Source organism: Cavia porcellus, unplaced genomic scaffold (assembly GCF_034190915.1).
Source record: "Cavia porcellus strain 051 isolate PalLab524CR breed Dunkin Hartley unplaced genomic scaffold, mCavPor4.1 scaffold_15, whole genome shotgun sequence".
NCBI classification, from domain to species: domain Eukaryota; kingdom Metazoa; phylum Chordata; class Mammalia; order Rodentia; family Caviidae; genus Cavia; species Cavia porcellus.
This window is the reverse complement of record NW_026947498.1, coordinates 68,866,293-68,879,755: the sequence shown is the minus strand read 5'-3', so window position 1 is coordinate 68,879,755 and position 13,463 is coordinate 68,866,293. Positions and strand designations below refer to the sequence as shown.

Below are 13,463 nucleotides of genomic sequence, written 5' to 3'. Positions count from 1 at the left end.
TTGAATGTTGTCTGAACACCTGAAGGATTTTTTCTTTCATAGGATCAAAAATTATCAGTTGGTCTTGGTCCCAGTGTCTGTCTGTTTCAGAACTTTATATTCTTAACTTTACTGAAAATCCCCAAGAACTTTTGTTTAGCATCATGTATCTCAGTGTTTATTAGAAATTAAAAGAGAAGATTGTAAAACACAGGAACACATAAACAAACATTCATTTGGTCGTTGCAGAGGGGTGATGCCATCACACATCACAGGATCTTTGAGGAACTTGAGAGTATGAAAGTCAAAAGGTCATGTGATGTCTCAGTGATGGTATGAAAATATTTGTCATGAGAAGTATTTTTTTTCACATGCATTCCTATGTTCACAGTGTGGGATGGAGTGAACCCATGCACTCATAAAAACTGTCAAATAGGTTTAACTTTATTTCAATTATATGCTTTTTAAGTTTAGAGATAGTTTTTTTTATATATTGTGAGCTTGAACTCACCATGTATTCCAGGTTGACCTTGGATTCTGGGCAGTCATCTTGCCTCAGCCTGCTGAGTGCTGGGAATATAGGTGTGTGCTACCATGCCTGGCTGGTGCAATTTTTAAAAGAATATTGGACAGTATTAAAAGTTTAAATGCCTTTTCACCTTGAGGTTCCACTCTTAGAATTCATTCATCCTTGTAATTATATAGATAGAAGTAAATACATGGAATAGAACATTCATTGTAGCTTTATCATAGAAAATTGGAGTTAAAACTGTCAGTCAAGTCTAGCGTCTGGTTGTGGTATAAAATTACTCTGTTAAAAGATTAACCAGCTTTGTGGGATTGATGTGGAGAGTTGTGCAGAGTTGAAGCAGAGCGTAGAACTGCGTGTGTAATTGTCCTGTCAGTGTATAATAGAAAAAAAGGTTGTACATATATGTTTACATAACCTGTTTTTAAAAGAATATGCAGAGGACTTGATGGTGATTATGATTGGAACCAGAGGAAGAACACTTGTTATTTTTTCCTCCCTGTTTGGGTCTGCCTCCACATGCCTCACTCTCACTGATATTCTGAGCCTTTTTATGGTGTAGGCGTCCTCAGTCTTTTGGTTTGCCTATGCCTCATTGAGTGAAGAGGAATTGTGTTGAGGTACATGGAAAATAATACTGTATGGTAAATGTATGTAAATAACAAAATTGCTGTCAAAAAATGTATTTGTTATAACAAAAACAAAAAAGAGGGAGAATGACCTGCAGGCGGCAGTTGGAGATGCCCAAAGAGGAAAGACTTATTTCTGCGGTACAGCGTAAGTGCACTATCTAATGATAGAAGTTGTTAGAGCCTTGGTGGCCTGAGGGGAGGGGAGGTGAGGTGAGGAAGTGGAAGAAGAAAAAGAAAACCAAGAGTGCTTGATGTTTAGCTTTCTTATATGTACTTACTCCTTTTAAAGAATGACTGCTGTTCCTTACCAGTCACACTTTCTAACTTCTGTGCCTTTATTTTATACTCATATCTGTTTTAGGGTCTTCTTTGAATCTCAACTGACAAAATCGTATCCTTCCCAGTCTAGCTAACCCCTGATCACCTTAATCAGAAGAGATCTTTTTTTGGGGAACACTTATTCCTTCATTGCTCAGATACCAAGTTTGAGGTATCAACGTTAACTGCAGGATGATGATTCTCATAGTCAACATCACCGGCAGTATTCGTTGGACCTCGGGACCTAGGCTGCCCACACATTCCGAAAGCCTACAGGTACTGAACAGACAAGTGGCTTGAAACAAGAAGATACTTTTAAAAGGGGCAGTTCTGCACACCTGCTTACTACAGTGATGTCATGGTTGAGTGTTCAGTTGTCAAATTGTGTTTATCTTTTATGTCAGAAGAAGCTGAGGATCATACCAAAAAGAAATATAAAATTTCTGCAAAAACAAATAGAATCAGTATACTTGAAGGAAATTCTGCAGCAACTTTTGTTACAAAGCACCTTAACTTTTTTGAAGTGCAAATTTCCAAAACTTCCAATATGGGTTCAAGAAGATGACAGACAGTCTGACTTTCAGCTGCTGAAGAAAGGACAGGGTGGCCATTTGGGAGAAGTACATTGATGCTGTAAAGTCATTAAAACATCAGATATTGATAATGCTGATCATCTTGAAAAGTAATATGAATCCAGTTCTTCTGTTACTTGTAGTGATAGTAGCAGTAATAATGAGCAAGGCTTTGCTTCTTCTGATCTACCTGGAAATAGACCATGGTTCAGGGCAACAGCTCCATACATGTAAGAAGCATATAATGAAAAAAAAAGGAATCAGAAAACTAACCCCATACTCAAAAGGACAGACAGTGGTAGAAGTCCCTGAACAGTTATGTAGTTGCAAATTAGGAAAAAGCCACTGCTTATAAACTTCCTTTTCAGAAATTAAATACTCAGGTTTCTTCAAGTAGCCCTTACATGAAAGCGTAAAAGCTTTAGGAAATTTTGAAAACTAATGTACTATGTCAGATAAAACTTGTGTATGCATAAATTTGAAAAGTGCTGAGTATTTTAAGAGGAAATTTGCCAAATCAAGCCAAGTTTCTAGGTTTGTCTCTGGTTCAGTGCAGCTGTGTCCTAAAGTTGCTAACACAAACTTAAAAAGTTCTGAGAGAGACATTGCTTGAGTGGAAGACAGAAGAAACCGAGGTTTTTGTATAACCAGAAAAACCCACTTTGGCCTGTCTGGTTAATGAAGAGTTTGATAAAGATGACATGAACTGCAAAACAGACAGTCATTTTCTTGCCTTCAGGGAATCTCAGAATAACCTGGATGAGTCTTTACCTTTCAGAGGCTCAGGTCAGCCATTAAACCACTTGTTGTGTGACCTTGAAAAAAGAAGCTGAAACATTAAATGCAAGAATCAGAAAATCATATACAGGATAATATGTTTTGAATGAAGAAACCACCTATCATAAGACTCAGAAGATCGTGATTTTCCACCTTTCCACTGATAGACTCAAGTTCCTAGAACCAGATTAGAAATGCATTGTACTTGAAAAATTGAGTAAAGTATCATGTGGACTTTGGATCTTCACATTACTTGGGGAGATACATACACTCAATTTAAAAATCTTGTCCAAGTTTTCAGATTAACAAATGAAAATACATGAACTTGTAGAGTGAACTTTTAATTGCAGTGGTGGTACTGTCATTACAGATTTCAGTTCTTGGCATTCAGAAATGGTCTACAAAAAATGTGTTATTTACAGTTTATAGCTACACTTGAAGAATGGAGACCTTGAAAGTTTAGCCATTATATTTAGAATCAGCAGTTAACCACAATGGTATAATTCAGGAAGAGAGAATAGAAGATAAACTTCTACTCACCATCTCTGGAATTCTAGCCACACACATGGCCTGATGGTGACTCTAACTAGCTTTTTCCAAGGAAGATCTTTACCTTCTCAGATTTTATTTCCTATCTCAGGAACTAACTGGGGAAGATAACTTTCCCAGATAGGAGAACTGTTACCCCAAAAAGTTAACATAAGGTCTTGCATGTTTTAGATCTAAGACACAGTGTAATATTTTTTATTTGAAAAAATTGAAGTCTTAAAACTTGAATGAATATTCAAGAAAATGTAGTGACCTCTAATTTTTCTCAGTGATACCAGTTATCATAGCAGTTGTCAAAAAAGAACTCAGGAAATTACCCCTTTGGCCTTCTAGTTTGAGCTTTAGGTCAGGGGTGGTGAACACACAGCATTTGTACCTCACCAGACTCTTTGTATCATTGAAAGTTCTAGAAGATTCTTCATCATTGCTCTAGATACTAAAGAACAATACATAGGTCCATAAATGCAGTCTAAGATGAAGAAAGAATTATTTACAGATTCTTATTGCAGTATATCCATTTTTCAGACTGATATGGCCCAATCTGTGATGAAATACCACTGAATAGATGTATTAGTTTCTTATAACAAAAATAAGGCAGACTAAGTGGTTTAAATGACAGAAATTGATTTTCTATAGTTCTGGATCCTGGAAGTCAAAAATTAGGTGCCAGCAGTAGAGCACTTGGGTATATAGTTAGGAGGTGTAGATAAATATCCTAGCTTTGTCTTCTATTAGGTGTGTAACCCTGGTCAAGTCACTTAATTGCTATGAGCCTCCTGACTCTTACCACTTCAGCATAACAAGGAGCTCTGTTGACCCATTCACCAGTGAAACTAGGGGAAAATATCTTATTTTTTTAGTTGTATTTTTTATTTTAAAGAGGGTAAAATTAAACAGAACAAAACAGATCATAAGAAAACAATTTTAAAAACACAGATTTTAAAGCAAGACCACCAGAGGTCTTCACTGTCTATCATATTGTCTCTTGTTTTCTTCCAAATAGTTGTCCATATCTTCACACACAGTGAATTCATACCAAACAAAATAGTACTAAACTGATCAGATCAGGATGATGAAGGCATTTTAGGTCTTCACGACCAGACAGTAGGGAGGTCAACAGTGGCTGCCATAATGTCTCTTGTTCTCTTCAAAATGGCTGTCCATATCTTTATGTATGTTGAAATTAAACAAAAGAAAACAGATTAATATCACTCTGGACAGAGAATAATAGTATTGCTAGATTTTATATCATGACGCTACCGAATTAGCACTGGATATCTTAGTGTCTCATTTTTTTCAGAGTATGTGTTCATTACATCGTACATCATAGAATCTATTCTCGTAAACTGTTTAGAAGTTCTACACATGTGAATCTCTACGTGTATGTATACTCATCCTTTCTGTATTAGAGGGAAAAACATTCAAAACCAGACAACAACACAAATTCCTAGAAAAACATGAAAAAGACATACAAAACCACAATACTAGGTGATTTGCAGTAGTTACTATGATGTCTCTTGTTATTTTCAATAGAAAATAGGCATAATATAATTGAACGTAGCACTACATAGCAATATTAATAAAAACAAAACATGGAGACATTAGAGAACTTCAAAAGCAGCTAAAGTCAGACTACAATGGGTATCTTATTGCGTCTTGTCATCTTTAGAGTAGTTGCCTTTGCTGTTAGACTTGATACTATCAAGCATACCAAATTCGAATAAAATCAGTCAAGGAAAACAGCAATCTAACAAACCAGCTTCAAATAAGATCAATCATAGTAAGACAATGTCAGTAATACAGGGCTTCAGTTTAAGTTAATAGGAAATTAAGGATAGTTACTGTGGTATAGCCTGCTATTTCTGGGAGAGCTGCCTGTGCCCTCAAATCGAGTACAAGAAGACAGACCGGAACAGAATAAAAGCAAACTAAAAACAGTGATAAGACTAATGTGGCTTTTAAATCCTGATACACTATTAACAATATCCTCTGCCTTCCTTTTTTTAGACAGTTCCTACCTTTTCCCTTTCTCAGTGTGCTTTGTACATTTTGTGTCCCACTAACTCCTTTAGGGGCAACCCGCTATCTCCCTAAGTGATTCTGGACCTTTTTACCCCTGAACTTGATGGTGAGCTGTATTCCTTTACCTACAAAGCCTCAAGGTTTTCCTTCCTTATAGCTGAGTAGTTCTTCACTGCACAAAAGTGACATGACTTTGCAACCTATCTAGAGCTGCTGGACGAGCTGTTCCTATTTCTCTCTGGTTCCCTGTCATACAGAGCATTGTTTTCTCATCTTTAACTTTCTGTTCATTAACCCTCTTTAGGTAAATTGTATTTCCTCTTCAGAGCATCTCAATGGACCCTACCTCTTGATCTACTCTGCTTGTGTTTCTTTTTGTTAATGTATCAAGGCCAGCTATGTTAGAGATTATAGCCAGTCTTTTCTGCCTCATCTCTGCTGTGCTATTTTTCTGCTGTTGGTTAACTACTTTTCTCCTTCGTTCCACTATCTGCCCCATTTATTGAGGCCTTTCTGCCACTCTTGCTGGAATCCTGGTAATTTTTTTTTCTCTAGAATGTCCTTCAGTATTTTTTGTAGCGTTGGATTGTTGGGCACAAAGAATTCCCCCAGTTCCTCTTTGTCATGGAAGCATGTTGTTTTGAGAGACAATTTTACAGGGTACATCAATCTGGGTTGGAGGTTATTTCCTTTCAGAACTTGGAATACTTTGCTTTCAGTTCTTCTTGATTTGATAGTTTGTGTGGAAAAGTGTGTTGTCATTTTGATGAGTTTCCTTTATAGGTGATCTGTTGTTTTTTCTTTCACTGTTTTTAATATTCTATTCTTGTGATGAATTTCTGGGATCTTGATTATTATATGTCTGAGTGTAGATCTGTTTTGGTTGTAGCTGACTGGAGTTCCATGTGCTTCATATTTGAATATCATTTCCTTTTCCTATACTTGGGAAATTTTCCTTAATTATTTCTCTGAATAGCCTTGTATTTCATTTGTGTTTACTCCTGCTTCTTCGCTCACATTTTTTATTCTTAAGTTATAGATCCTCTTGTTGTCTTCTAGCCTTTGTACTGTTACTTCCTGGTTCCTTGTTAATTTTTGAGAGATCTTTCGTTTCACAATCACACATTGCAAATCTGTCTTCAAGTTTTGAAAGTTTAACTTTAGTTTCTGTCAAGGAATTTTGCCAGCCTTCAGTGGAGTTTTTAATTTCCTGGTAAATTCTTTGCATCTGTTTCATGTATTCTAGATTTTGTATTCTTCATCAAAGGTTTCTTTCCTTTTTCTGGGTTCCTCTATTCTTCCATCTGTGTCTTCTCGAGAGTTGCTTAGCATTTCTTTTATTAATGTTTCATATCTTGCCTTACTTGAATTAGAATTTCAGCTTTAAGTTCGTCTATGAGGTCCTGAAGGTATTTCTTTATGTCTGCTTTGTTCGGTATTGCATGTTTGCTGCCCTCGATCTCTTTTATATTTACCTCTCCTGGACTTATTTTCCCTGGTTAGTGGCTGGAGGCTTTTCTTGTTTTTTTTCTCTTGTCGTGTTTTTAGTTTTTTTTAGACAGGTGTATGGTGGAGGTCTCAGGCCCTTTCTGTTTTGCTTACAATTTTTCTTAAGCGTGCTGCCTAGAGGATTGCTGCCCTCTCCCATTTACTGTTGATGTGGGACGTGTACGTAGGGATGAAGTAGACTGGCCCTTCTCTGAGCCAGTCAACAGCAAGTGCCTTCAGCACATTTCATCTGTGCCATGCGGATGTCACAGGTTCAGGACAGTTTTATCCCTGGCTGTTGCGTCCTGATGAGGGGCATGACCCAGCCCAAGCAGATCCCACCAGTCCTCCTTGAGCCCGGAGTGGCTGACTGACGCCACTGTGATTCCAGGTTCAGGCCCATCCTGCCCAACTCCAGTATGTCATCCAGCTGGTCACCCTCTCCGCAGGACCCAATTCCTAGCACTCACCATGGGTTAATGCAGCTGCCCACGTTGTTTCTGCTTTCCTTTGTGCTGCATCCTCCTGCCAAGGGCCTTGGGCTCGCCAACCCCCGATTTCTGTGCTACTATGCCTTCAGCACAACCATGAGTCCTCTGACTCCATGGTGTGCCCAGCAGAGCACCAGACTGGCTCCAGTGAGAGTGCGTCGGTTCCAGCCTTTCATCCACGTTTTTCCTTTCTTCCTTCCTTCTTTCCTTCCTGCCTTCCTTTTTTTTCTTTTTCTTTTTCCTCAGTTTCTTCCTGGGTCGTGAGAATCCCTCTCCTTTCGTCTGATGTTCTCCATGGTGTTAAATTCTGGACTCTGAGTTGTGTTTTTCAGAGAGGCTCTCTACCTTGCTACCTCTCAATCTGCCATCTTCCCAGCCATGTCCCAGGGAAAGTATTTTTAAACACTTATTTACATAAAATCCTTTCTAAATGATCTTAAAGCACATAGTACAGTAAATGAAAAGTAAAAACTGGCAGAAATTAAGAGATAAGTGAGTAAGAGTGTGGATCTCCCTCTTTCACTAGTGAATAGAACTAGGGAGAAAGTCAACAAGGAAACGTTCCCATAAATGGTAATCAAGTGTAGTAGTCCTTCTAATCTGTGGGGGATAATACATTTCAAGACCTACACTGGATGTTTGAAACCATAACTAATAGTAGCACTACATATAAGCATTGTAATATTGGAGCAATCATCTGATAGCCATGGTAACTACTAAGTGATGGTAAGTAGTGTACAAACTATGTTTCCTCAAAAGTAAAACCTAACTGGAAAATAAGTTCTAGCATGATTTTTCAGAATGCTTGTGGTAGAAGCCCTAACCCCCAAAATAAGCCCCAGTCAAGATCAGATCATCAGCTAGACAGGACACATTTAGTATGTCCATTGTGAATTCTAACATTAATATATAGTTAAATATAACTAATATTATTGATAATGATTCTTAAATGATAATATAAGTTAAAAGTGTTTATAAATACCCAAGTGGTGTTTTGGTATAAGAGGTAACTAGCTATGTAAACAGGTGAACTTGAGACTTATTGCTGAACTATTCAACATGGAGACAGAGCAGAAATTGATGGAACTGATGGGACTTTTCCTGAACTCACCGCCCTGCATGCCAAGTGCTGGGATTACATGCCACCAGGCCTGTCTGCCTCAGCCTGTTGAGTACTAGAATTACTAGTGTGCACTACCATACCTGGCTTCAAATTTTACTGTCCTGGAAGGCAGCATTTATGTTCTGTAAATTTTAGTATTTTGTTCCAGAAAGCTAACTTGGATCAGTACAAGCTGGAATAGGAAATCAAGACTAATCATTCTTATTTAGTGAAAGAGAAAAATCCAGTTACACTTTTTTTTTTTTTTTTTTTTGGTCTTATTAAGACACGGTCTCACTATGCAGTTCACTCTGGCTTTGGTCTTACTTTGTAGCCTGGGCTCATTTTTAACTTGCAAATGATTCTCCTGCCTTAGGCTCCCAACTATTGCAATTATAGGAGTGCACCATGCCCAGCTCTTTATATTTTTATTTAAGAGAATAAAGCCTAACAAAATAAAACAATAAAGCCAATTAAAGTAAAACAGCGTTAAGTGGTACGTAACTTTAAAATAGTATAATAGGAAATCTACAGTGGCTACCATAATACTCTTGTTAGCTTCACAATAGTTGTCCATACTATCAGACATAGTAAAATCAAGCAAGCAATACAAGCATTTAGTTGTTTTTGTACCTTAGTTGCTATCAACTCAGCCTGTCCTCCAAACCAGCCATTTTCTTGCAGGGGCTGAGGGCAGGAAGCTTCTTGATTCTCAGCCCACATGCTGGCTCACAGGAAGGCTGAACTGGCTTCTGTCTTCTTGGGCCCTGCATGGCTCATGCAGCTTACAGAAAGGGAAGATTGGCTTCTTGTTGTACTCCTCCCAGACCTGAAGAAGCATGGCTTCTTCAGTTATACTCTTGAAGGAATTGTCAGCCATAAAGTCTTTTTTTTTTTTTTTTTTTTTTTTGGTCTTTTTCGTTTTTATCGGTACCAGGAATCGAACTCACGACTGCCTGCTTGCAAGGCAGGTGCTTATGCCGCTGAGCTAAATCCCCAGCCCCAGCCATAAAGTCTTGATACCAAGTTTTGTTGCTATTGAGCAAAAAGAGACTAAGAGAAACATTTATACTACTTTGAATAAGACTGTGACCATGATACAAGAACTATAAAAGCAAACATGTGGAGCTGTTGCCATTGACTGAAGAAGCAAAACAATCCTACATGCCACACTTAAGAAGAAAGGGAATTACAAAAGAGAACTCTGAAAAAAAGAGATTAATTCCAGAGAAATACAGGAATGTATCTTGTTAACATGTTCATAAGTAGAGATGGGTTGGTCAAGAAGGAGGTTTGGTTTGAATAACAGGGCTAGTGATGCCTTTCATAAGAGAAGGATTAAGAAGGGCAGATAGTGTATTAATAAAATTTAACCAAAGGATGGAATGGAAGTAAAAAGATTTAAATACATATATATACACTTAGTTCTATAATTTTAGGTAAGGAAGTCTCTTAATACTGATTTGTATGTTTTCTCTTTGTATTGTTGGGATAATAGATGTTCTGGCCTACCACAGAAGAATGTACCAAAAAAAAAAAAAAATGACATTGCTGATTGACCAGAGCACAGACACAACACACAGTGTGCACACTAGATAACATATGGATGTGGTTGTGTCTAATATGTTGATAGTTGAACATGTCATGTGTTGTAACAGACATACTTAATGCATTCGTGTGAAATAAGCTTTTTCTGAATTTCGGTCCCTGCAGTTTTTCATCACTTTTGTGTGGACCATTATTCTTAACTTTCATCAGTTTTGATGCTATTCCTGTCTTTTAAGTATTCAGATAACACTTGATTTAAAGAAAGCCTTGTGAAGGCTCACCTGCAAGGGGTCGTGATTTGGGTGAAGAGTTTATGAGATAAAATCACTGGCAGCTGTGTTGCCAATGCACCACAAGCAGGCTGTGTAGACATGAAATGCTCATTTAAGGAAAGCACCATGACTGGAAATGAGATACTGGGACCAATGGTTTTTACAGGAAATGCAGTTGCAAGAAATTCAGGGTTTCAAGAGCTATGATGATGATCCAGAAGAAACTGGCATGACTGTATTTGAACAAATGTAGATTTTTCTACATGATGTACAAAAATGTAGATTGCTCTACATGAAAAAAATAAGACATTTCTTGAAAATATGCCCTATTATATCTTTTGGAACAAGTAATACAAGATGTGGTCTTACTTTTATAGCTGCATACAGTGGACAAAGGGATGATGCACATTCCATAAAGGAACATACAGGGTGGTGTGAGATTTCATCAACTATTAAAATGATACGCAGTTTTAAACTTAGGAATTATTTATTTCTAGAATTTTCTACTTAATACATTTGAACCTGGCCTGATTCTGAATTGCTGGAACCTTAGAAGGCAAAACAACATGTTGGGTGTATGGTAGGGAAGGGCTCTAATATTCAAATCTGAAAAGAGCTCTCCCAGCCAAGTGAAGCAGAGGGAGAATGGGCCAGAAGGGGTGATGGAGGGAATGATGAAAGTGTGTTACATGCATTTATGAATCTGCCAAAATGAAATCCATTAATCTATTTAACTAGTATGCACTAATAAAAGATGTGATGGGAGAAAAATAAATAAAACAGAAGGGACATTTACAGAAAATCAAAGGATTAGAAGAAATATTGTGAAGTTCTATCTTAATGAAGTAACTTAGATGAAATGGGTAAAATTATTTAAAAAATAGAAACTACTAAAACTCTTGAGTAATCTGAGTAGATCTGTAAGATGTGAAGGCACTGAATTACTAGTTACAAAAGAACACACATAAGAAAAAAAGTAGACCCATCTCATCTCACTGTTGAATTCAGCCCCTTAGAGAAGTGTTAACACCTTACTCATAATCTTCACAAAGTCTTCCAAAGGTAAAGAGTGGGGGAACATTTCTCTTCATTTTGTATTACTCTAATAGCAAAGGCAGGCAAAGATATCACAAGAATTCTACAGACTGTTTAGTATAATCAGCGATGGTGAACCTTTTAGTGGTAACAAACAGCCTTTGTGGCACATATGCTATAGACTTCCCATCACTGAATAGTCAATATGAATATAAAAATCCTCAGCAAATACTAACAAACTGAATTTAACATCATGTAGAAATACATATACATCATATCCCAGAAGTGCAAGCTTGATTTAAAGTCTTAAAAGTCAGTTGAGGCAAAATACCAGTAAAATAAAAGAAAAAATTACATTGTCATTTCAGTAGACATAGAAAAACCATTTGCGATCCCCGGTACCGATAAAAAGGAAAAAGACAAAAAAAAAAAAAAAAAAAAAATCCAGCACTTTTTTTTTTTTTTTTTTTTTTTTAAGTCTTTTTTCTTTTTGAGATGGGGTCTTGCTAGGTCAGGCTGGCCTTGAGCTCATTTTGTAACCCAGGCTGGCCTTGAACTCACAACAGCCCTCCTATCTCAGCCTCCCAAGTGTTGGGGTTACAGGCACATGCCACCTACAGCACCTTCTTAATGATGAGAAATTCTCAGTGACTAGGTGTATTAGCCTTTCTATTACTGGGCCAAAGTATCTGCCCTCAAACCTTAAAGGAAGTTTATTTTGACTTGTAGTTTTCAGAAGACTTAGTCTATAGTTGCTTGGCTCCAAGCAGAAAAATGACAAAAGGGTGGGTTTTAGAAAGCAGAAAAAAGATGAGCTGAAGCAAGAGATTACCCTCCCAAGCCATGACTTCAGTGACTCATCCCTCCAGTTATACCTTAGGTGGTGGCAGCACAGAATTTATCAATAGATTAACCCAAGACCCTGTTTGAGACAAGAAAACAAAAGCCTTCTCCATTCAATCATCTTTTAAAATTTACTTCTAAAGACATGAGACTTTCTGGAGGGATATTTTAGATTTATATCATAATACTAGGAATGGAAGGGAAATGCTTAACAGGATTGACATTTATAAAAACATGTTTGTGCGTGCATGCGTGTGTACATGTGTTTTGTTGTTAAACTGGTTGTCAACAAGAGTTTTCCATCATCCAGGCAGTTGTAATAAAACATTGGAGACTAGCTGGCTCATAAACAATAGAAATTTGCAGGATATAGTGGTGTATTCTTGTAATCCCAGCACTCAGGAGACTGAGCCAGGAGGATTGACACAAACTTGCCTCCTGCCTCAACCTCCTTCTTGCTGAGATTACAGGTGTGCACCACCATGTCAGACCACAAATGTTTATAGAACCCTTGTTCATAATAACAAAAAGAGAGTAATAGTTCAAGTATCCATTAACTGCTGAAGAAATAAATATCATTTGGTATATATGTAAAATAGCATATTATTTAGCCATAAAAAGGAGTGAAGTACTGATATATTTTACAATGTAAATACACTTTATAAACTTTAACAGAAATTATGAAAGGTTGTGTAATGTATGATTTTGTTTGTATGGAATACCCAAAATGTAATAGGAATGGTAGCTAAACGACACAGAACTTTCCTTCTTTCTTTGTTTCTTTCTTTCTTTCTGTACCTTATGAATTGATGGTGCTAGGGATTGAATTCTTGTGCATGCTAAGCAAGTACTCTACCACTAAGCTACATTCCCAGCCTCAGGATTTTTATGAGGCGATGAAAATACTGGAAAATTCACTGTGGTAAGATAAATACAGTAAATAAATTGTGTATTTTAATAAAGCTGTTAAAAATAATCGTTTTGGTGTCTTAAGCGTGTGTATGCTGAGGGCCGAGCTTGTGGAATAAGAGAACTTTGTACTATAAGCTGCCTCATCTGTTCTCTTTCCACGCTTGTAGAAATCATGACTACCCCAGGAAAAGAGAACTTTCGCCTGAAAAGTTACAAGAACAAATCTCTAAATCCTGATGAGATGCGCAGGAGGAGGGAGGAAGAAGGCCTGCAGCTCCGGAAACAGAAACGAGAAGAGCAGGTGAGTCCTCTGTCTTTGTTAATTTCTTTAAAAAAAAGTTCCATCTTAAGCTAGCAGCTGCCCTCTTTTATTTTTACTTAACAAGGATATGTC

The 13,463-nt window shown here is 37.3% G+C and overlaps 1 protein-coding gene and 1 pseudogene across 1 annotated transcript in view; both read left to right on the top strand.

Annotated features, from left to right (window-relative positions):
* Nucleotides 1–13,463, top strand: part of Kpna1 (karyopherin subunit alpha 1) — a 71,538-nt gene that overhangs the window by 14,663 nt on the left and 43,412 nt on the right. Inside the window, exon 2 of the mRNA XM_003464161.5 lies at nt 13,237–13,370. Within this exon, the coding sequence (XP_003464209.2) occupies nt 13,242–13,370 (129 nt within the window). The 5' untranslated portion in view covers nt 13,237–13,241. The remainder of the gene's footprint in view (nt 1–13,236; nt 13,371–13,463) is intronic.
* LOC100717801 (putative RNA polymerase II subunit B1 CTD phosphatase RPAP2) lies at nt 1,651–13,264 on the top strand (annotated as a pseudogene).